General features: G+C 39.2%; 1 protein-coding gene across 1 annotated transcript; it reads right to left on the bottom strand.

Moving 5' to 3' along the window:
* Nucleotides 1–1,061: 1,061 nt before the first annotated feature.
* On the bottom strand, nucleotides 1,062–7,094 carry LOC125406843 (pregnancy-specific glycoprotein 22-like). The gene is made up of 5 exons (XM_087909240.1): nucleotides 7,031–7,094; nucleotides 4,965–5,321; nucleotides 3,856–4,215; nucleotides 2,325–2,684; nucleotides 1,062–1,333 (listed from the first exon to the last, which is right to left on the bottom strand). Exons 1-5 carry the CDS (start codon nucleotides 7,092–7,094, stop codon nucleotides 1,062–1,064), a joined length of 1,413 nt encoding a protein of 470 aa, XP_087765366.1.
* Between the last annotated feature and the right edge of the window lie 18,603 nt (nucleotides 7,095–25,697).

Consider the following 25,697-nt stretch of genomic DNA (forward strand, 5'->3'; position numbering starts at 1 on the left):
TCAAGCGAGGGAATCAGTATATAAATTATGGTAATGTAGGTGGGTATTCTTGTGAAACTCCAAACAGTGGAAGAAGGAGACAGCTCTGACTCTTTTGCCTGCTGTTTGGACCCATTTTTTCCTACGGGGCTGTCTCTCCCAGCTCTGATATGAAGAATGGTAGCAATTCTTACATAACTTACCAAGTTATGTGCTGCAGATATCCCTGGGAGGCCTGATTGTTTTTGAAGGGAAACAGAAGATGAGTGGGCCTGAGGTAGACAGGAAGTAGGATTTAGGGACAAGTGAAGGGAGGAAAACTGTGATCAGTATGTAATAAACATAGAAGAATAAAAAGGGAAAGAGGAATGCTAACAAGAAAAAGACTCAAGGTCCTACAGTGAATGATAATTTCAGGGTGAAAACAGTATGATCCGCTCTTACATGAAGGATTTTACGTCTGTACATCAAACAAACTGGATCAAAGCTGTTTAGAAACCAGCAATGTCCACAGTGAAACAAGGGCAGACCCTTCTCCTGTCATTCTTCCTCACTTCAAGTGGAGGACTGGTGTGCAGGCAGCATTGCGCTTAGGTAAATTAGGTAAACAGGGAATGTATTTGAGCACATGAGATATTTTTCTCAATGAAAACAAGGCACCATTTTCACAGCAACTCAGAGCATACAAAAATTTGAAGATTCCTGAAATTAGTTCCCATAAATTCTGAGGAAAAAAATATACATATACACATATATATGTATATATGTGCATGTGTATATATACATATATATGTATATATATATATATATTTCAACAGCAATTGAAGCTCTTAAGGCCTTTGAATTTTTGGTTCCTATATTAATGTTTTTATTTTCTTTTTAAGACAACCTCACTTTAATTCCTGGCCTTCTCCTGTATACATGTGTATCCCATGATTATGGGGGTGAGTCACCAGGCTGGCTGAACCTGAATAGTAGGTAACTAATCATTTTCACCACATAACTTTTCTCCATTTTATACTCCATCGATAAACAAATGCCCCCCACTCTGCTGTAGAATGAGAGGAGAGGCCGTTCATTCATCATGGCCAGGAGACTGGGAGACTGGTCTTCGAACTGAATCGGTTGGAGACCTCACACTGATACTCTCCAGCATCCGTGCTACTGACAGGATCTATTCTGAGTCCACACTTTGTTGGGGACAGAGTCATCCTCTCTGTGAGCTGCAGATTCGTCTTATTGAAGATCCAACGGATGGAGACATCAGTGTCTGGGGAAATGCAAGTGAAGATCACAGATCTACGTCCTGCGACTGTGGTGTTAGTAATTTGCACAAAGGGCTGTATCACAGGCTCTGTAAAGAAACAGAGGAGAATACCAAATGGCAGTCATCCAGAGAGTTCAACCAGGCCCTTTTTAGTTCATACTTTATAAAGCTACGAGTGGGAAAAACTTTGAACTGTGACTATAGACATATTTTGTGCTTTTAATCTGCCACCCAGGGATTTTATTGTATTGCCTGATTCTGGCACTGTTTCCTATTTCTCCATTTCCCCACAATAGGACACACAGTACATGAACATGGCCATGTCTGTGAGCTAAGCTTAATTACGAGCCATGGTCTGACCTGGGGATGGAACTGCTCACATCATCACCATCTGTTCTATTGACCTACAGAAAGAAATTCCCTAGGCTGGGCCCCTGCAGTGAAGGAGGACTCTGGAGTAACTGCCTCCTCTGTTTCTTTCCTTGGTGTCTTGACTTTTCATGGGCCAGATACTTGTCTACTGAGCCTCAGGAGAAGGAAATGCACAGATGACCTACCTAACTACAGCTCTCATGGAAGTATACTGTTGATTCAACACTCTATGGGGTAGTCAGTCCCATGAATCATAGAATCAGTAAAGTCTTGTTTCATGTTGTCTCTGACAGAAAATCTAAACAAATAGTTGCAAAAAAAAAAAACCTCCCCAATGTCGCACTTATCCAATCCTGTGGCAAAGTTTTATAACCAGGGATTCATGATGCTCTCTGTGAGGACCCCATGACTTCAACAGCCAGGGCATGCCTGACTCCCATGGAGTCTTTCTGGGGACATATGCGTAATAAGAGATCCAAGTGTCTGGGTTGGAACTGACATCCTGGGACTGAATTTACCCAGTACAGGTCCTCTTCTCTGCAGGTGAGGTGTTCTGATCTATTCTGTTTGTCTAAACTATGTGTGTCCTCCAGTAGGAGACACAATGCAGTGGTAAAAGAGGAGGCACAGCCAAATCCTGACAGTTCACTGTATGAAGTTAGCATAAATCACACCCAGCAGTTGGAGACCATAGAGAATCACTTACTCTTTAAATAAAATTCCACGTATGCTTTTTGAATATCAAAATTTTTGTTTAAAACTTCTAGTGTGTACATTCCTGCATCTTTCTCGGTGACATTCTGGAGCGTCAGAGATCCATTAAGGTACACCATTCCTCTTCTCTTGTGTGCAAGTCCCCAAGTAATGGAATGTGTGGTTCCGACATACTCTACAATTCTAAGGACTGGTGTCCTGTTCTTTGATTTGTACCAGAAAAAGGCATTCACGTCTTCTGGAAGATTATGAACTTGAAGAAATATGCTTTCACCTTCAGCAGGATACTGAGGCAATGGTTGGATCATGAGTTGGGAAGAAGTGAGAGGATTACAGGACACAGAAAGGTAAGCTGGGAGAGAAGAGAAAAAAGTCATCACATAGGGATCATTGTGCTTGATGAAAAGATGGTGACCTCCATCTTGAGCAGATGAATTCATCAATCAGTCTATGTTTGCAGCTGGGTATATGTCTACACCACTTAATAAGGGGCAGAAACATGACCTCCTCCTTTCCAAAAGTGCCACTGAAAGTGTCAGATCCTCTACATGGAACTGTCCCCATTGGGTGTCTACATATCTTTTCCCTCACCACCCTCAATAAAATATTGCACACATTTCTAGACATGGGGTTTGAGATGACGCCTCCCCTGAACTCAACAAGCCCGAAAATTTTCATTTTCCAAGTATTTTCTTCTATTTCCTTTGAGGCAACATTCAACCCCTGAATTCACCTAATAGATGTACTTGATGCTCTGTCGAGTAGCCTTTAGGACTATGTGTGGGGGCTCAGAGCAGTCTGATCGTCAAGGCAGGCTCAGGTCTTTAAAATGCTTGGGTACTAGACCGACTGGTTTTATGTCAACTAGACACAAGCTCCAGTCATTTTGAAAAAAAAGGGGGGGGCTTCAGTTGAAAATGCCACCATCAGATTGGCCTGTGAGAAAAAACTATAGTACATTTTAAAATTGATGCAAAAGGATTCAGGCCAAGATAGGCATTTTAAGCCATGGGCTAGGAGTCTTGGGTCATATGAGAGAGCTGGTTGAGCAAGCATTAAGAGCAAGTCAACAGGAAGCACTCCTCCATAGTGCTACAAGTTCCTGCATTTAATTTATAACACTCTGAATTTGAATCTAATAAATATCCCAGTTTGAAAAGGATGTTCTAAAACCACTGTTCCCTTTCTGGTTTAAGAGGATTTAAGAGTAGGGCACTAGAAAAACATACTTCCCTGGGTCACTTTAATCCAGCCTTGGAAAGGTGACAGGATTCATGGCTCCCTGGTCTAGAGCCCCAAGAGACTGGGCTGACTCTAACATTTTTGCCTGAATTTATTTTCCATCACTGTCTTCCTTGCTGCAGGTGGTGTCAGAAGAAGAAAGCTGATCTACAACAATTTGTCTCTACCTGTGTCCTACACTAGGTACTCAAACTTCCATCTGGGAAGACAGTGCAAAAGGAAGGGAGGCCATGTGTGTCTAAGCCCTACCCAACACTGAACAATCTAAGACAATCACTTACTCTCCACCTGGAGTTGCACTAATGCTTCTTCATTTCCTGTATCTGCTCTCAGGATTCGTAGTGTGTACAATCCACGGTCTTTCTGAGTGACACCACGAAGCAGCAGGGATCCATCACTGTACAGCCTCTCCCTACCACTGTATGCAGGTCCCCACACAGTTGGTTTCCTGTCTGCTATATTTCGAATACCCAAAATGTTCTTGAAGTCAACCACTCCTTTGAACCAGACAAACTCTACAATATTTTCTGGAGGGTTACGAACAAGTAGAAGAACATTTCTCCCTTCAGCAACGCTGGGTGGCAGTGATTCAATGGTGGACTGTGAAGAGGTAGCAAGGCGCCCACACTTCCAAATGAAAGCTAGAAAGGAAGAGAGAGAGAGATCCTCCTAAGTTGAGTCTTAAGTATTTCACTAGAAATTGTCAGATCAGCATAGACTGTAGCCATTTCCCAAGAGAATTCCCCAAGCTGGACCCAGAAGACAAACACTTTTCAGGACAATCTGTGTCCTCAGTCCCCTCCTTAGGGACCATGACTTTAATGTGAAATATCATATGCCCAAAGGACAGTTAGTTAATGGCATGGACACCTGTTGGTCTATGATTTTTTACTGACTCTATGAAGAAAAATGCCAAGGAACAACCCTTTAAGTACTAGGGAACACTGCCCTCTGCCATAGGAAATTCAAAACACTTATAAAATGCTTCTCATGGACACCTGACGTTGTGTCTGAGACAGAGGTCTGAAGGCAGAGCATGCAAGTGCTCACACCTCTATGAGGATCTCATGTTTTCCTCAACTAAGTACAACATTGATTCCCTCAGAGTCTTTCTCAAGGAAACATTCCTGGTAAGAATCCCTAGAGTCTATACAGAGCCTGAAATCCTTGGCTGTGGTATCCACCATGCATCCACCTATGTGCAAGATAAAGTCAAATGAAGCATTCTGATCTATTGCTATTATTGTATGTCATTTGTATACTGAACCAAATGCTCAAACCCCAACACAGGGATACAGTGAATAGGGAAGGTAGGCACAGACCACTCTTCTGTATGTGTCCATTGAAATGAACCTCACCTAGCTCACAGAGTTCACAGTGAATCACTTACCGTACACTTGGAGGTACGCGGATGTTATTGATATCATAGTTCCATGACTATAAGTTCGTAGGGTATAGAATCCAGTGTCCATCGGGTTGACATTTTTTATCAGCAGGGATCCATTGCGATATATTGTCTCTCTACCACTGTACATAGGACCTGGCCTACTCAAATTTAAGTGCGGTGCATATGCTCCAATTCCTTGTGTTGTATTTCTTAGACCTTTGAACCAGGCTATGGTTGTAATATCCTCTGGCAGATCATTGACATGGAAAAGGACATCATCTCCTTCAGCAACTAGGGTTGGCACTTTTTCAATAGTCATATGGGCATTTGTGGACAGATGCCAGGAGCTTAAAAGGGAGACTAGAAAAGAATTGAGAAAAACAGATGTAAGACAGGTGTGATCATCACTTAGCTTTGTTTTGTGAGTAGGGCTGTGCCCACTTTCCTTTGAGGACATGAGCAGTATGACTTCCATTGATTCCCTTGGGTGTCTGAGTATGTCAGAAACTCTCTTAGAAATTATCTGCTCAGGTGTCTGCCTTATTTCCCACTCAGTGTCCCATGTCCCTCCTCATATAGTGTACTTCGTGTGAGGAGCAATGCTGCTCTGAACTCCTCTTCTGGAGAGTTTATGTTCTGATTTTGTGTCTGTTCCCTTTGTGATTCTTGTCAATTCATGACTTCATCAGACATACTGACATCAGATACACTAAAAGAAGTGCTTTTTGTTTGTTTCTTTGGTTTTGGTTTTGGTTTTGGTTTCAGAGTTTTGGGGGTTTTTTGAGATAGGGTTTTTCTTTGTGACCTTGGCTGTCCTAAAACTTGTTCTGTAGACAGTCTGGACATCAAAACTTAGAGATCATCTGCTCTGCTTCCCAAGTCCTATATTAAAAGGCTGAACTACCACTGCCTAGCAAAACCAGGAATTTGTAAGGGCAGGATTAGTCTGAACATTTTGGGAGGTTCAGTTCCTGGAAATGACCCAAATACAAGCGGATAAAGAAAAAAGGGAAGGATGGAAAGAAAACTGTGTCTCCATTGATTTTTCTTCATAAGTCTTAGGTTTGGAGCTTTTGGCAATAATTATATTCAGGTGTAAAGTAAATGAATTTACACTTCATGAATTTTTGTGTGTATTTGTGAAGGCTGTTGATTCCTTGGGCAAATATAAATATGGATGCCAAAATCTGTGTGGGAGCACATGTGTTAGACTGTGCATGTGTGGGTACATGACACAGCACCAATGTGGAGGGCAGGGTAGAGCCTGCAGGTGTCTGTTATCTCCATCTACTATATGAGGGCTAGGATTTGGTTTCAAGTTGTCAAATCTTCACACACTGAAACATCTTGCTAACCCACCAATTTAATTTCTCTTTGAAAGATCATGCTGTAATGGTTGGAAACAGCTGTCTTCAGGACAGTGCAGCCAATAAAATTTACTATGAGTATGGTGTCCTTTAGACTTTTTTAATATTATCACCTCCTGTCCCCTGAGGACTCCAAGCTGTTGAGCCCCTGTCCCTCACTGTACCTTCAGCACCATAACTACAAACAGAAACCTTGAGCCTCCTCCCAAGATCCTGTCCTCTTTATCAGACTCCTGCCTACCTTTGAGAGGCCCTCCCCACACACTGAGGAAGTGGGTACACTTACATGTGAACAGAAGTCCCTCACATACTGAGAAAGTGGGTACACTTACCCATGAGCATAAGTTCCCTACACACAGAGAAAGTGAGTACCCTTATCCGTGAGCAGAAGTCCCACACACACTGAGAAAGTGGGTACCCTTACCCGTGAGCAGAAGTACCCCCACACACTGGGAAAGTGGGTACCCTTACAAGTGAGCAGAAGTACCCCCACACACTGAGAAAGTGGGTACACTTACCTGTGAGCAGAAGTCCCACACACACTGAGAAAATGGGTGCCTTTACTTGTGAGCAGAAGTCCCCCACACACTGAGAAAGTGGGTACCCTTACCTGTGAGAAGAAGTCCCCCACACACTGAGAAAGTGGGTACACTTAGTTGTGAGCAGAAGACCCACACACACTGAGAAAGTGGGTACCCTTACCTGTGAGCAGAAGACCCTGCCAAGGAGTACACCCTTTGCAGAGGAACACAGTGGACTCCTCCATTAATCTCACTCGCTGTCCTTCCTCTGTGAAGAACAGCCTCAACTGCAACACAGAACTCAGGCTCTGCTGTTCCTCCTTCTTCTGGTCTGAGATTCTTCTCAGACAGAAGCACTTCTCAGAATCCAATGGACTGTGAGTGGTGGGGTTTGAGGACAAGGCACTGCTCAATCCCTTCCACTCTCAGCGTTGCCCTGCATCCCACTCAACTTCCCTTTATGTTTCTCCGTCAAACAACTCATTGAGAAGCAATGCTGATAAGCATCCACATGCCCTCAGAGAACAATGGCTCATCCTAGGGCTGACACCTGCTGTGTCCTTGCCTTGGGTCTGGCAGCATCAAAGAGGGAGCCTCCATCATGTCTATGTGTCCTTATGACACAGAGACCAAGCTGGGCACCCAGATTACCCAGTGTTCTCAATGTTCTTGGAATGAGGTATTTACGTAATCCCTGCAGGAAGGTGACAGAAATGTCTCTGAGGAATGGAAAGCAATCAGTTGAGTGTTGACTAGAGATGAAGATCAGTGCTTTATCTCTAATGTCACCAGTCAAATTAATCATACAGGAATGAAGCCCAGGAGCAGTTGTGTGAGGAGTTTCATGTGCTCAATGTTGGGAAAGAGGTGACCTGTGTGTCCTTGATAGGACTGTGGGCTCCCTCTTCCTGTGGAAGGTTTCAAGGCTACATTCTAGCATTTTGTGTTGGGTGTGTACACGTCCTCTCTGATATTCCTGAGTCACCTCAGCCCTTTTCTAGATGATTTACAGATGGTAATCTTGGCTTCCCCATTGTGAGATGCCAGGAGGGAGCATAACTTCATGGTCCCCCTGGAAAAAGGTTTTCTCAGATAAAGGAAGGAGCTAGTAGGTCACAGCAGGGTCTAGGGAGTAAGCTCAAGATTAGTAGGGAAAGAGATGGAAAGTAGTGTGCTCAAGGAAACAATTTTTGGAGCATTGAGCATATGCCGAACTTTGACCTTCTGGAAATCACTAGGAGAAGTGCAATTCCCATGTCTAGGACTACAGCAGGCAAGGTCAAGAAGCCGAATGTGAAATACCCTGATACGTTCAGCACAGGTGGGATACAAGGCCTGTCATCCTCATCACTGTGCTCTTCTGGACTCCTAATTCCTACTACTATAATATGGGTCTAGACATGGTTCCAGATTTCTCCTGGGAAGCCCTGGATTATAGCTTGAAATAGTCTGAATCCAGAGGAAGGGCATTCTCAGGAGGAGCTTTGAGCTCATGAAATTTCTGAGGAAATCTAAGGACTTTTCTCTTGAGATTAAAAGGACAGTATACAGCTGAGCATGTCAGTAAACGCCTTTTCTTCAAGCACTAAGGAGGCAGAGTAAAGAGGATCTCTTAGATCCAGAACAGCCTGCTCAGGAAAGCAAGTACAAGGACAGCTGTAGTTACACAGAGAAATCCTGTATGATAAAAAAAAATAATAAGGAAACACTAATGTAGGGAACTGCACATTCACTTTCTGACCAATCACTGCTGTCTAAATCCTACTTTCTCTTTGCTCAGAGGGTGCAAAAGGGGTTTTCTCATGCATACGTGGAGTTGAAGAATTTATAGTTATATTTATAGTTTTCCTTAGTTATGATAAAAGATAAAGCAGATATAAATATTGTAACTGTAATTCTTGCTTAATAACTGTTTTGTTATATGTAATTTTACTATGTTAAAATTAAAGCCTTTCTTATTGTTTAAACAGAAAAAGGGAAATGATATAGGAGTTCATTCTGCTTGTGTGTTGCTTTTATTGGATAATGAATAAAGAAACTGCCTTGGCCTAGTTGATCGGGCAGAACTTAGGTAGGCAGAGAAAACAGAACTGAATTCTTGGGGAAAGAAAGCAAAGTGAATCACCATGGAGCCGCAGAACCAGACACGCTGAATCTTTAACAGTAAGCCACAACCTTGTGGTGATATATAGATTAATAGAAATGGGTTAAATCAAGATGGGAGTGTTAGCCAATAAGAGGCTAGAGATAATGGGCCAGGCAGTGATTTAATTAAAACAGTTTCTGTGTGATTACTTTGGGTGTAAGTTAGCCAGGCTGCCGGGATGGAACAAGGGCCCACTCTTCATGGAACAGGTCATCTTGGGTGGCAGTCATTCATTTCCAGATTACACATTCATGGGGTCCTTGTTTCAGCTGTAACACAGAATAAGAGAGAATCCAGTTGCCCTCTCTCAGTTTCAGCCTTTTGCCTTCTGAGAGGCTTTGACCATTGATCCCTCACAGGTAGGTTTGACTCTGACTCTTGTGCACATGCTCTAAGGCTGCCAACTTCAGCCTCCATGAGGTTAGAATTGTTACTTTGATGGTGACTTGGGTAGCAGTGCTATAAAGACAACAGAGAGAAGAAGGCTCTCTGTGTGACCTCTGACACTTGGAAAGGCCTCTTTCAATCACGGTTGATTGGATCTAACATCCAAACCCAGTCCATGTACTTAGAAAACTAGGCAGAAGATGAGTCACAGTCAGATGCTGAATGTCCGTAATACTCAGAGATGGTAGGTCTCCATCTCTGCTGTGTGGGAGAAACTCTCTTTGACATGCTGTGAGATGAGCTACAGAGCTTGATGATACAGATTTAAGATCTGGATTCAGATGTCCTTTTTCTCTTCTGGACCTCACTAAGCCACTGTCTGCCTTGCAACAGAGTGCTGTGTCCCTCCTAGTGTACTTATATCCATTGCTGGGCCTGGAACAGTGCCCTCCAAGGCAATGATGTTTAAGGAAGTCCTAAATAGGGCAGAATATGACTTTTTATTCAGTTTCCCTGAGAAACACCCACAAACAGTCCTCAGGATTTATGGATAGAAATTTCACACGTGAGACCAGGAGTGGGTTCGTCATTCAGCTAAATGACCAGTCTGGATCACAACATGAGCCAATCTTTCCAGGTGTTTGATGGTGACTGAGATGAGGCATGGATCCCCAAAATGAAAGGATGAGTCACAGAATGATCTAGGAGAAAGAAGACAATGGGTTAAAGGTGAGCTTGAATAAGAACAATTGTCTTGGCTTTGATGCTGTTTTGTATAGTTAAGGGCCATAGCAAAGTTCTTCCTGAAAGGCAGCTTGCTGTATCATTTCTTTCCTCTTATCTTTCTTTTTTCATGTCTTCCTTCCTTCCTTCCTTCTTTCCTTTGTTTTCACATGTATGGTTATTTTTACTACATATATATCTGTGAACCACAAGTATGCCCTGTGTCCCCATAAGCCAGAAGAGAGCATTGAATACCCTGGAAATGGTAATAACAGATTGGTTATGAGAAGGCATGGGTTGCTGAAAACAGAACTTGGGTCTGATACAAGAGCTCTTAACTACTGAGCCATCTCTCCAGCACTCACAGGAAAATGTTTTCAGAGGCAGATCTGAGTGGTAGAAGTCAATGAGCAAGAACTTGCTGTGACTATGCCTGGATAGGCCGGTGTGTTTGGCAGATCTGGATTTGAAATTTAGGATTCTATAATTCTTCATATGAGACCTTTGTTTCTAATACCCAAGATCTAAGCCCAATCCCAAAAATTATTTTTGCTCTAAAAAGTACAGTGTGGTACAATAACAGGAAGACCCTAAAGCTTGAAATCAATGACTACCTGAGCAGAGAGACCTGTGATAGATGCAGGATCTTTTGGAAGGTACAAAGCAAAGAATTTTCCTTTGCCTTTCTGGAGTGGTGATAGCCACATGCCAGAAAACACACAAAATTTCCTGACCTATAACTGGGCTATGGAGTCCTAAAATTTTCCAGAAATTATCTAGAGGTGAGTAGGTTAGGTTTATAATCAAAGCTAATTCTCCATTGTTTTTAATTCATGGAGCAGACATCTCCTCAAGCTGCCGATGGCAGGTGGAGTCTGTAAAAAGCAACTGCTCCTGCTTCACATATACCTGAGAAGGCCACCAAAGTGAAGACAATACATATGTGCTTATACACAGACAGCTTCCCTGTCACCCATGGTCTGTGAGACAGATGTACACACTATGTTTCTGTGTTTCCTTTCCAGTAATAACACATATTGTTAATGAGTGTTGCCATAGTAATAAGGAAGCCTCAGATATGAACATGGCCCTGACACTGGGACAGGACAGCTGTCTAAGTGAGCACCATCTGTTATTACTTGCCTGCGGAAGAGAATTTGCTAGACTCAATCCCTGAGGACATGAAGCCATCAGGACGTCTCATATCTTCTGTCCCTCCCTTAGGGCTCCCTGACATTCCTGTAAAGTTCCATAAGCCTATCAGAACAGTTTGCTAAGGGCCAGGATACTGGAACAGCTGGTTTCTACATGATGATACTCAGAAAAAAGATGTCCAGTTGATTAGTGAACACCTAGGGATTGGAGGAAGTCCCTGGAGCTGGAATTAAGTAACTTTGTGAACCCCTTCACATAGGTGCTGGGAACTGAACTCGTAACTTCTGGAAGAGCACCTTGTGGTATTAAACACTGGGCCATGTTTCCAGCCATCCTTTCTCATTCTCTTCCTTTTTTTTCTTTGAAGTTCTAGTCAATTCCTAATTCACTTTCTAGATGCCAAATTCCTGCCTGCCTCTGGGTGCACTGAAACTAGAGCTTTGGCAGGACAGAATGCTGCTGCTGTTTTAGGATGCTCCAGTACCTGAAAAGGCTCACACACAAGTGGAAGAATGAATGAAAGAATGAATGAAGATACAATGGCACTGATTTAAAGAATATTATGTTGGTAGATAAGAAAATAGGCAAGAGCCACAATTTGACTATTAATTTACAGTTACTTATGAATTTTAGCTATCTGCATGAGAGAGGGAGAATATGTGTGTTTACTCATGCATACATCAATGTATGGGTGAGAAAATGCTACTGCACTTATAAGGAGCTTAGTTGGCATGGGGAAGTTTGTTCTCTACTTCTACCAAATTGGATCTGGGATTGAAATCAGCATAACAGCCTTGGAAGCAAGTGTCTTTACACACTGAGTCATTTCTGTGGCCCACCCTTCTCTAATTTTCATTTAGAGGGAGATGCTTCCATAGGTGGAAATATCAGTTTTCAGAAAATAATGGCCAATGATAATAAACCTGAAGTAGAAAACAATCTGGTTCCCCTTCCCTTACTGTTTTCAGTTTACCATGGTCACCCTGCTGCTGAGACTCTGTCCCTCTCTGCCCTCTCCCTTTGGTTACAAAGACAAACTTTAGTCTCCACTCAAGCTCCAATCTTACAAGACTCCAGACATACTCTGAGTTCTCCTCCACTGTCAAGAAATGGTCCCTGCTACTTTGTGTTAGAATACATGTTTGAAGCTTTAGCCCACATTCCCACAGCCTTAGTCAGGTTACATGTCCTCCAGCTCACTCTTGAAAAAAGAATATAGAAGTTATCTGTGCTGTGACCTAACTGCTCTCAGTTTATAAGACCTGGCTTCTCCATGATCCTGGTCACATACATTACATTGAATTAAACACATCATAAAACTTACCTCTACCCCTATAAGGTTATAGAAGATCAGAGCTTTCTCTTGTGCCAGAAATCAGAAGATTGTTCAATGATATTGTCCAGAAATGGAGAGTGCTCTCTTAAAAAAGGCATTGAGTATATGATTTCTTTTGGTAAGATTATCGTATTTATTGTGTTGATCTTACCTATCAAAGAGCATGGAATAGCTTTCCATTTTCTGATATCTTCTTCAATTTCTTTCTTCAAAGACTTAAAGTTCTTGTCATACAGATCTTTCACTTGTTTTGTTAGAGTTACCTCAAGGATATTTTATATTTTTTATGGCTATTGTAATGGGTGATGTTTGTCTGATTTCTTTCTTAGCATTTTTATCATTTGTATATAGAAAGGTTACAGATTTTTTTTTAGTTTTTCTGGTGTCTTGCTGATGTGGGACAATGGTCTGTACCCTGTCACTTGTATTTTAAATAAACACTGACTGGCCAGTAGCCAGGCAGGAAGTATAAGTGGTACAACCAGACAGGAAATAGAGGTGGCTCAATGAGAACAGCAGTATTTTGAGAAGAAGGAAGTCCTAGTTGGCAGTCATTGTGACCCAGCCACAGAAGAAGTAATATGTGACTGCCTCACTGAATAAGGTGCCAAGCCCCGTGGCTAGCATAGACAAGGATATTGGACTAATATAAGTTATAAGAGTTCATAAGAAACCTGAGCTAATGGGCCAATCAGTTTATAGTTAATGTAGACCTCTACGTGATTTCTTTGGGATTTAATGACTGCGGGAACCAGGCAGGACAGAAACCCTGACAACATTATTAAAGACGTTATCAACTGTAGGAGTTCCCTGGTATAATTTTTGGGGTCACTTATGAATACAATCATATTTTCTGCCTATAATGAAAGTTTAACTTCTTCCTTTCCAATTTGTAGCCACATGATCTGTTTTTGTCTTATTGCTCCAGTAAGAATTGCCAGTACTATATTGAATAAATATAAAGTGAGTGGACAAGTCTTTTACCCTTCCTGATTTTAATGGGATTGTTTTGAGTTTATCTCCATATAATTTGATGTTGACTGTCAGCTTGTTTTACATTGTTTTTATTATTTCAGATATGTTACTTTTATCCCTGATCTCTCCAAGACCTTTTTTTGTAATTTTTTGTTTTTTTTATTTAAATCACTGCTTGGCCCATTATCTCTAACTTATTATTGGCTAACTCTTACATCTTAATTTAAACAATTTCCATTAATCTGTGCATCACCATGAGGTCATGGCAAGCCGACAGCTAATATCAAATTAAATGAAGAGAAACTCAAAGCAATTCTGGGATACCATGAAAAGATTAAATCTAAGAATAATATGTATAGAAGAAGAACTCTAACTCAAGGGCACATAAAATATATTCAACAAAATTGTAGAAGAAAATTTTTCCAACCTAAAGAAGGATATTCCAAAGAAGGTACAAGGAGCATACAGAACACCAAATAGACTGTACCAAAAAAAAATCTCCTCACCATATAATAATCAAAACATAAAACATACAGAATAAAGAAACAATATTAAGAGCTGCAAAGTAAAAAGGTCAAGTACCGTATTGATGCAGTACTATCAGAATTACACTCAACTTTTCAATGAAAACCATGAAATCCAGAATGTACTGGACAAATGTGCTGCAGACACTAAAAGACTATGGATGCAAGCCCAGACTACTATACCCAGAAAAGCTTTCAATCACCATCAATGGAGAAAGCATGATATTCCATGACAAACGAAGATTTAAACAATACATATTCACATTCCAGTCCTATAGAAAGTGCTAGAAGGAAAATCCCAACCCAGGAAAGACAATTACACCCAAAAGAACATAGGCAACAGATAACCTCACACTAGCAAACCCCAAATAACACACAAACACTACCACCTAAAAATCACAGGAAATAACAATCACTGGTCATTAATATCTCTTAATACCAATGGACTCAATTCACCTATGAAAAGACACTAAGTACCTACATTTAAAAAAAACAAACAGGAGCACATTCACCCAGAAGGAGTAGATGACAAGAAATAATTAAACTGAGGGTTGAAATCAATAAAGTAGAAACAAAGAAAACAGTACAAAAAAAAACAATGAAGGAAACAGCTGGTTCTTTGAGAAAATCAACAAGATAGATAAACCCTTGTCCAACATCCAAATCAACAGAATCATAAATGAAAATGGATACATAACAACAGACACCAAGAATATCCAAAGAATCATTAGGTCATACTACAAAGTGCTACGAAATCTGCCGTGATCAAGTTAGCTTTAACCCAAAAATGTAGGGATGGTTCAACATACAAAATTCTACCACTGTAATCTCCCATATAAATAAACTGAAATAAAAAATCCATATGAATATCTTATTAGATGCTGAAAAAGCATTAGATAAAATCCAACACACCTTCATGATAAAGGTCTTGGAGAGATCAGGGATACAAGAAACACATCTAAACATAATTAAAACAATATACAACAAACTGACAGCCAACATTAAATTAAATGGAGAGAAACTCAAAATGATTCCACTAAAATCAGGAACAAAACAAGGCTGTCCACTCTCTTCATATACATTCAACATAGCTCTTGAAGTTTTGGGAATAGCAATAAGACTACAAAAGGAGATCAGGGGGATACAAATTTGAAAGGAAGAAATTAAACTTTCACTATGGGCAGATAATATGATAGTATATACAAGGGACCACAAAAAATCTAACAGGGTACTCCTCCAGCTGATAAATACCTTCAGTAAATTGGCAGGATACAAGATCAACTCAAAAAATGTCAGTAGCCCTCCTATATACAAATGATAAAGAAGCTGAGAAAGAAATCAGAGAAACATTACCCTTCACAATAGACACAAATAACATAAACTATCTTGGGGTAACTCTAACCAAAGAAATGAAAGACCTACTCAAAAAGTCTTTGAAGAAAGAAACTAAAGATGATACCAGCAAATGGAAAGATCTCCCTTGTTCTTGAATATGTGGAATCAACATAATAAAAATAGCAGTCCTACAAAACACAATCTGTAGATTCAATGCAATTCCAACACAATACATCACAGACCTTGAAAGAACTTCATATGGAAAAACAAAAAACCCAAGATAGTCAAAACAATCCTTTACAATAATGCAACATCTAGAGACATTACCATCTCTGAAATCAAGCTAATGAAAAGTAATGAAAACAGCTTGATATTGCCATAAAAACAGAGAGATTGACCAATTGAATTGAATCAAGGACATGGATATTAATCTACACAACTATGAACACCTAGTTTTTGACAAGAAGCTAAAATTATACATTGGAAAAAAAAGAGAACATCTTCAAGAAATGGTACTGGCATAACTGAAAGTCAAGAGGTAGAAAACCGCAAATAGACCCATATCTATCCCCATGAACAAAACTCAAGTCACAATGAGTTAAAGACCTCAATATAAATCTGATAACACTGAATATGATAGAAGAGAAAATGGGAAGAATCCTTCAATGCATGGGCACAGAAGACCATTTCCTAAATATACTACCAGTAGCACAGGCACTGGGAGCAAAAATAAAGAAATGAGACCTCCTGAAACTGAGAAACTTTTTTAAAGCAAAAGACACAGTCAATAAAACTAAAAGGCAGCCTATTAAATGGGAAAAGATCTTCACAAACACGACATCAGATAAAGGACTTATTTCCTAAATATATAAAGAATTCAAGAAATTAGACATCAAAATCCCAAATAATCCAATTAAAATGATGTATAAAATGGGGGTTAAACAGGGTATAAACTAAACAGAGAATGCTCAACAGAAGAATCTCAAAAGGCCAAAAGACACTTATGGAAATGTTCAACATCCTTAGTCATCTTGGAAATACAACCCAAAATGACTCTGAGAGATTATCTTACACTAGTCAGAAAGGCTAAGATCAAAAATACCAATGATAGTTTATGCGAGAAGGATGTGGAGTAAGAAAACATTCCTCCATTGCTGGTGGGAATGCAAACTTGTACTATGACTCTGGAAATCAGTATGACGGTTTCTCAGAAGATTCGGAATCAACCTTACCTCAGTACCCAGCAATTCCACCCTTGGGCATATACTCAAATGATGCTCAATCATACTACAAGGACATTTGTTCAACTATGTTCATAGCAACATTATTTGTATTAGTCAGAACCTGGAAGCAACCTAGTTGCCCATCAACCAAAGAATGGATAAAGAAAATATGGTACATTTACACAATGGAATACTACTCAGCAGTAAAAAAAAAAATGACATCTTGAAATTTGCATGCAAATGGATGGAACGAAAAAAAAAACCATTTTGCGTGAGGCAATCCAGACCCAGAAAGATGAGCATGGTATGTACTCACATAAAAGTGGATACTAGCTCTAAAGCAAAGGATAATGGGCCTATATTCTTTCTCCCCAGATTAGCTAATTAACAAGGTGAACCCTAAGAAAATAATATGTAGATCCACCTGGGAAAGGAAAATGGACAAGACTATGTGACAAAATTGGGAGCATAAGGGTAGGGGCCAAATGGAAGGAAGAACGGGGAGGAGGGAAGAAGAAGAGGGAGGAGGAGTACTTGAGGGAACAGAATAGTCTAGATAGTCTAGATGGAGGAAGGACGCAAATGGAGAGCAAGGAAAAAGATATTTTTACTGAGTGAGTCATTATGTGGCTAGCAAAATACATGACACTGAAGAAATTCCCAGGAATCCACAAGAATGAGCCCAGCTAAGATTCTAAGCAATAGTAGAGAGTATGCCCAAACTGGCCTTGTCCTATAGTCAGATTGATGAATATTTTAAATGTCACCATAGAACCTTCATCCAGTAACTGTGGAAAACAGGCAGTGACCTGAAGCAGAGCAGTGAACAAGCCTGGTTTGTTTGGATGTTCAGCTTCCTAGACCTGATGGAGGGGGGAGGACCTTGGACTTCCCATGAGGCAGGCAACCCTGACTGCTCTTAGGACTGGAGAGGGAGGGGGTGGGGAAAGGGGAGATAAAAAGGAGGTGGAAATTTTTAATAAATAAATAATTTTTTTAAAAAAAAGAGTGGAGAAGTGAAAATATAAGCAAAGAGATCAAGACCATAATGGGTAGACCCACAGAAACACTTTACTTGAGCTAATTAGGAGCTCACCAACTCCAGCTAGACAGTGAAGGAACCAGTATAGGACTAAACTAGATTCTTTGAATATTGGTGGCAGTTCTATGGTTGGGGCAGACTGTGGGGGCACTGGCAGTGGCACCAGGATTTTTCTCTACTGCTTGTACTGGCTTTTGGGAGCCCAATCTCTTTAGATGGATGCATTGCTCAGCCTAAATACAGTAGAGAGGGGCTTGGACCTTCTTCAAAGCAATGGGCCTTACCTCTCTGAGAAGTGGATGGGGTGGTATGGGGGGAATCTAGAGAAAATGGATAGAAAGGGAGTGGGAACTGGGATTGTTATTTAAAATGAAAAAAGACAGTGTCTTTTAAAAAAAGAAAAAAGAAAGCAAAACAATTTTACAGTATTCCTAGTTTATAAAATGAATGTTGTTTATTCTGTATTTTGGAAGAATGTTGATGAGCAGACAGAGTGGATTTTTGCCAACAATGTGGTAGCAGGAAGTTAGTTAAACTGGAGAGAAAACAGTTCTAACTCAGTTATGACATACTAACTCTAGCTCTGTGAATTATGGAAAATGGATGACAAACTAATGACCAAAGCTTTGTGAGGCCACACACAAATGGAGCCTGCTCTTGTTGCTGTTGACCAGTTGGAAAGCATGTATAAGACTCAGGTGGATAGGACTCTGATAATTCAATTTGTGCTAAAATTTTAAAAAGAATTATGGAGAAACTGACTAAATAAAACATAGTGCCTATGAGAATGTAAAGGACAGAATACCAGAGAAGAGGGCAAACTATTTGGCTGGCCTGAGATCCAGTTCATTAGAAACAATCATGTTAAATGTCATCAGAAGAGGGATTTTATTTTAATTTGTACAAAAGCATACGAGATTGAATATGTATTTTATATTGGTTCTATTTCATTTTTTGCCACAAAGTTTCCTATGATATAAATATTTCATCATTGGATGTTCTTAGCTATTTCATGATAACTTTTCAAAATTTCACAATACTTCTGGACACTAATACTTCTGGAGCTACAATAATTTATAATAATCTAGAAACAAAGTGTATTGTTTAAATTTTAGTACATGTGCTTATGAGAAATTTTTTCTGTTAGTCCTTCAAATACATAAGTATTTTCTCAGAAGTATATCTTTTCTTATAGGTATAACCATATCAGCATGCTAACCCTGATTAATAAAATCTAATTTCCTATGATTAATTTTATCTCCAAATGGGAGTTTTCTCAAGTGTATGATGTATGATTTCCCTCTATATGCTGTGATTACCATTAATGAATAAAGAAACTACTTTGGACCTATAGCAAGGCAGAATGTAGCTAGGCAAGAAAAACTAAACTGAATGCTGGGAGAAAGAAGGGAGAAGTCAGAGGGAAGCCATGAAGCTATCACCAGAGACAGATGTGCTGAAACTTTGCTGGTAGACTACAACCTGGTGGTGATGCACAGATTAATTAAAATGGGTTGAATATGTAAGAGTTATCCAATAAGAAGCTAAAGCTAATGAGCCATGTAGTAATTTAATTAATACAGTTTCTTTGTGATTATTTCAGAGCTAAGTGGCTGGGGGCAAACAAGTGACCACTCTCTCTCTCCTTGCAACAAATTGGTGCCAACATGGTTGAATAAAATCCACTTAAAACCTGAGAGGGCTTGAAAAGGATTCGAGACACAAAAATACAGATTTTAACACAGTGTCTTCCTGTTTGTTGGCGGCATGCTGCAGCTCCTATAAGAAAGGTATTCATGACTCAGTGGCAGCAAAAAAAAAGCACGATTTTGAAATGCATGCTTTCTGGGCTGTTGTATGTTGTTGCCAGTGCAAACTCTTGCTCTTTTGGGAGACCAGGCAGTTGGATGGGGTTTGTGAAAAGCATGCTGTGGTTTGCTTGATGGAAACTTGGACTAGTTGTGTGCCTAAAAGTGGGGCACTGTGTGTGGCTCTCAGAAGGGAAGCAGTGAGTAGTTCCACCATGTTGGAATGGGCAAGGCAAGTAGGAAGTACCATATATAACCTAGCAAAGTAGCAGCTTAGATACTTAAGCACTTAACAATTTAAGAAGTGTTTCTGGTCAGAAAATAATTACAGATATGGAATAAAGACAAATCCAAATTTTTTAAAAGCCCTATAATGGGTCACAGTGATGGATAAATGTATACAGGCTTTGGAGAGAGAAGAAAAAGAATATAAAAAGTTATAAAAAGAAGTAAATTCTTTTAGAAAATGAAACAAAGTCATTAAAGAAACAGAGTACAGACAGTCAAAGATTAAAGAAGTAAAGATAATATAACAAATACTAAACATAAAGAAAAAGTAATAGAGTAAAAACAAGCCATGCAAAGATGGAAAATTCACAGAGAGGCTGGATTATGTATATTATTGTGTTGTCTTTGAAATTTTGATTACAGAGAGACATTTGATTCTGGAGACTGCTAAACTAAGCCAGCATATATATTTCAAAGATATCTTGAATTCAAAATTTGAGTCTAAGGATATATTGCTTTGGAAAAGAGGTTCTTCTTTTGGTTCCACAGAGGATGAGAACCTGTGGAATCCTCCCAGACTAGTGTGATTTGATGGACCAAGAGCCCCTGAAAGGTTGCCTTGAATACCCCTTAAAAAATTATTTTACCCGATAAACAACAGGAAGCAGTTTGGAGAAAAATTATGCCCATATTCCCTAATATTGTTTATGAATGTTTCTTTACATTTAAAGGGGGATATGTTATGGAGATTTACATTGGTATGGATCTTGATTTATTGATACAAATGTAAGGTCAATTTTGTTGTATGTATATTTCTGCTCTTGATTAATGTATTGTATTTGTACAGCTTATTAAAAATACAATGTATAATTAAGAAATATAGGTTAATGGATAATCATCTATAAAAGTCAAGCTTGTAGTCATGTTAGTTAGATTTTCTAGATGTATAGACATATATTTCAGATGGATAGGCATTCTTCAAACCTTTAAAAGACTACAGAATATGACATTTAAAGTGTTGCAAGAACTTAGAACTTTCATGACAATGAGACACATCTGCTCTTGTCAGAACCAATTACTTCAAGAGGAAGATGGGCTCCTAATGGAATTGGTCAGCCATTTGGGCAAGAAACTGTTCTTGCTTGGACTGTTTGATGAAGCAGACAAACAGGACCTGCAGAGAAATGACTTATGAACTTGCCTTAAGGTGAAATGATCCTTTGGAGTTGCTGCTTCATGAAAGAGTCTGCTAGACATTCTGTAGGATACAGAAAAAAGTGACTGACAAACTGTCAATATAGGTGGAAATGTCTTTGAAATTTCCTGCTTTGTGGAAAAATCTGCTGGATACTATGGGCCTGTAGGCTGAAAATGGATTCTCAACAGTACAGAAGAACTTTAGGAGACTGTCCAGGCAGCAAAATCTCTCTGTAAATTCTAGAGTTTTAGAAGTTGCTTACAATGTGTTTTTTTGTTAAGTTAAGAAAGAGTATATCGTTCCGGGGCCTTTGATGTAGTTGGAAATAGATAGTTATAATTTTCCTGAGTTATGACAAAAAATAAAGTATATATAAATATTGTAACTGTAATTCTTGCTTGATACCTCTTTTTTATATGTAATTTTACTATGTTAAAGTTAAAACATTCATTTTTTATTTAAACAGAAAAGGGGAGGTGATGTGGGATTTCCCTCTGTATGTTGTGATTACAATTAGTGAAGAAAAAACTGCATTGGACCTATAGCAGGTCAGAATTTAGCTAGGTGGGAAAAACTAAGCTGAATGATTCGAGAAAGAAGAACAGAATCAGAGGGGGAAAAAGGAGCCACTGCTGGAGACAGATGTGCTGAAACTTTGCTGGTAGGCCACAACCTCATGGTAATGCACAGATTAATAGAAAAGGGTTGAATTAATATGTAAGAGTTAGCCAGTAAGAAACTAGAACTAATGAACCAAGCAGTGATTTAATTAATACAGTTTCTTTGTGATTATTTGGGGGCTAAGAGATGGGGACAAACAAGTGGCCTCTCTCTCTCCTTGCAGCAAGTGTAAGCTAAACTGTAAACTTAAGAAACTTCAGAATCATTGTGACTTTGTGATGATGACCTGATTTGTGAAATAATAAAATAAAAAAATAAAATAAAAAATAAACAATATCTATCCACAAATCCAGTTCTACAAAAATCATTAGAAGGAAAATCCAACCCAAGGAAGTTAGCTGTACTCATAAAAGCACAGGCAACAAATAATTCCACACCATCAAATCTTAAAGAAGGGAAACACACTCACATACTACCATAAAAAATAACAAGAATTAACAATTACTGCTCATTAACATCCCTTAATTTTAATGGTCTCATCTCACATTTAGAAAGACACAGAATAACAGAATTGATATGAAAACAGGATCCATCCTTCTGCTGTATACAAGAAAACACCTAAAATTCAAAGACAGATATTTTCTTAGAGTAAAGAGTTGGGGGAAGACTTTCCATTCTAATGGGTATAATAAGTAAGCAGCTGTAGCTATTCTAATGTCTTACAATTAAACTTCAAAATAAAGGTAATACAAAGAGATGAAAAAGGACATTTCATATTCATCACAGGGAAACTCCACAAAAATAAAGTCTCAAGCCTGAACAATTATGTGCCAAATATAAGGGCACTCACATTTGTAAAAGAAGCAATACTAAAATGTGAACAATTTATACAATCTCAAAAAAAGCAAAGGACAACATCAACATGACAAAATGATAGCGTACATAATGGGCAAAGATCTTTACCAACCCTACATCAGACAGAGGAATAATCTTCAAAATATACGAAGAACTCAAGAAAGTTGACATCAAAAGAATAATCCAATAGAAAAGTAGGATACAGATCTAAACAGAGAACTCTCAACAGACAAATATCAAATGGTTGAAATACACGTAAGGAAATGTTCAACATCCCAACATCCTTAGCCATCAGAGAAGTACAAATCAAAACAGCTCTGATATTCCATCTCACACCTGTCAGAATGACTAGGATCAAAAACACTTCTGACAGTGTGTGCTCAAGAGAATGTAGGGTGAGTGGAATGATCATCCACTGTGGTAAGAGTGCAAACTTGTACAGCCAGTTTGGAAATCAGTATGGTGATTTCTTAGAAAATTAGGGATCAATCTACCTCAAGACCCTACAATATCACTTTTGGGTATATACCCAAAGGAAGTCCAATAATATCACAAGGACAAGTGCTAAACTATGTTCATAGCAGCATTATTTGTAATAGCCAGGACCTGGAAACAACCTAAGTACCCCTCAACCAAAAGAAGGATAAAGAAAATGTGGTACATTTACACAATGGAGTGCTACTCAGTGGAAAAAAAATAGTGACATCTTGAAATTTGCAGGCAAATGGATGATTCTAGAAAAAAAGCATATTGAGTGAAGTAACCCAGACCCAGAAAGACAAATCTAATCTGTACTCTCTCATAAATGGCTTGTAGACACAAAGCAAAGAAAAAACAGCCTATAGTTCACATCCCAGAGAACCTAAACAACGAAGAGGACACTAAGAGAGACATACATGACTCTACATAGGAAGGAGAAAAAAAACAATATATCCTGAGCAAATTGGGAGCATGGTAGACAATGGGGAGGGTAGAGGAGGGAAGGAGAGAAAGGAAGATGAACAAAGAAAATGTATAGCTTAGTAAAAACAATAAAAATCTAAAAAAAAGAAGTAGGAGAAATCGCAAACTAGCAACTTAATGGAACACCTGATAGCTCTAGAACGAAAGAAAGCAAACTCACCCAGAAGAAGTAGACACAAAGAAATAAACTAATTGAGGGCTGAAAACAACAAAACAGAAGCAATAAGAACAATAAAGAATCAATGAAACAAAGTTGGTTCTCTGAGAAAATCAACAAGTTGGGCAGAATCTCATATAAATTAATCAAAAGGCAGAGAGAGAATATCCAAATTAACAAAATCTGGCTCCTGACCCATGGCAGAGGTCCAGCAAGGAGGAGCTCAGATATTCCCCGAACCCCTTGACTCGCTGGTCATTCTGCAGGGGTGACTGCACCCTGCTAAGTTCTCTGACCTCCTATCCCATCCCAGCTTTCACCCAGGAACCCCTTCCTTTATTCCTTCCTTCATCCTAGGGCCATAAAATCCCCCAGCTCAGCCACTTTGCATGCCGGGATTGGACTGTAAGTGCAACCAGGCAGGAGGGAGATCCTGTGTTTCAATAGCCAACCTGTGGAAAGGTAGGCTTTCTGTCAGTGAGGTTCCTGACAAACAAGGGAACCTGACCCGGTACCAGAATATCCAATAGAGAGCATTTGAAGGAAGAGATGGGCAGATGCCAAGGCAAGAATTCCTCCAACAATCTGACAAACAACATGAAAACACCAGATGTCAGCGACCCTACAACAGAAGGACTTGAACACCCTAATCCAGAAGAAGTGAAAACAAATGCCTTTATGAAAGCAATAAAGTTCCTTAAATAGGATATGAATAACTCTCTTAAAGAATTGGATGAGAAGTATAACAAAAAGTTTGAAGAAATGAGTAAAGAAATGGATGAGAAGTATAACAAAAAGTTTGAAGAAATGAGTAAATCCGTGAATGATGCACTGGGAAACCAAGAAAAAAACAATCAAACAGGTAAGGGAAACAGTTCAAGAATTGAAAACTGAAATGGGGGCAATGAAGAAAACACAAACAGAGGGCCGGGTGGATGTGGAAAATCTAGGTAAACAAACAGACTACAGAATCAAGCATAACCAATAGAATACAGGAGATAGAAGAACAAATCTCAGATTCTGAAGACACCATACAGAAAATAAACGCTCTGATAAAAGTAAACAGCAAATCTAACTAATTCTCATCACAAAACATTCAAGAAATCTGAGACACAATAAAAAAAAACAAATCTAAGAATAATAGAGGGAGAAGAAGGAGAAGAATTGCGGATTTAAGGCCAAAATAATATATTGAACAAAATTATAGAAGAAAACTTCCCCAACCTAAAGAACAATATTCCTATGAAGGTTCAAGAAGCATACAGAACACTGAATAGACTGGATCAAAAACAAAAAAATCCCCTGACCATATAATAATCAAAACACAAAACATACAGATTAAAGAAAGAATATTAAGAGCTGCAAAAGAAAAAGGTCAAGTAACTTATAAAGGTAAACCTATCAGACTTACTGGACTTCTCTATGGAAACCATGAAAGCCAGAAGGTCCTGGATAGAGGTACTGCAGAAAGTAAAGGACAATAGATGTAAGCCCAGACTACTATACACAGCCAAGCTATCATTCCCTATCAACGGAGGAAAACAAAATATTCCAGGATAAAAACAAATTTAAACAATATGTAGCCAAAAATCCAGCCTTACAGAAAGTATTAGAAGGAAAATCACAACCCAAGGAATCCAACATTGCCAATAATGACTACAATAACTCAGACAACTAGCGACCCTTCACAAGCACAACTAAAAGAAAGGAAACACACAAACTCTACTACACCCAAAAAAAATTAAAAAATAACAGGAGTCAACAACCACTGGTCATTAATATCACTTAATATCAGTGGACTCAATTCACCTATAAAAAGGCACAGACTAAGAGATTGGATACAAAAAACCTGATCCAACATTCTGCTGTTTACAAGAAACACACCTCAACCACAAAGACAGACACCTACTCAGAGTAAAGGGTTGGGAAAAGGTTTTTCAAGCAAACGGACCTAAGAAACTAGCAGGTGTGGCCATTCTCATTTCTAACAAAATTGACTTCAAACTAAAATCAATAAGAAGAGATGGAGATGGAAATTTTATACTCATAACAGGAACAATTCATCAGGAGGAAGTCTCAATCCTGAATATCTATGTCCCTAATATAAAAGCTTCCACTTATGTAAAAGAAACACTTCTAGAACTCAAAGCAGTCATCAAACCACACACACTA

This window comes from Myodes glareolus, chromosome 1 (genome assembly GCF_982192425.1).
Source record: "Myodes glareolus chromosome 1, mMyoGla1.1, whole genome shotgun sequence".
NCBI classification, from domain to species: domain Eukaryota; kingdom Metazoa; phylum Chordata; class Mammalia; order Rodentia; family Cricetidae; genus Myodes; species Myodes glareolus.

Coding starts and splice junctions, on each gene's coding strand:
- LOC125406843 (XM_087909240.1), bottom strand. CDS start 7,094: ATGGAGGAGTCCACTGTGTTCCTCTGCAAAGGGTGTACTCCTTGGCAG. Junction 5,322..7,030: donor GCAGGGTCTTCTGCTCACAG/GTAAGGGTACCC, acceptor ATTCTTTTCTAG/TCTCCCTTTTAAGCTCCTGG. Junction 4,216..4,964: donor CGCGTACCTCCAAGTGTACG/GTAAGTGATTCA, acceptor CTTCCTTTCTAG/CTTTCATTTGGAAGTGTGGG.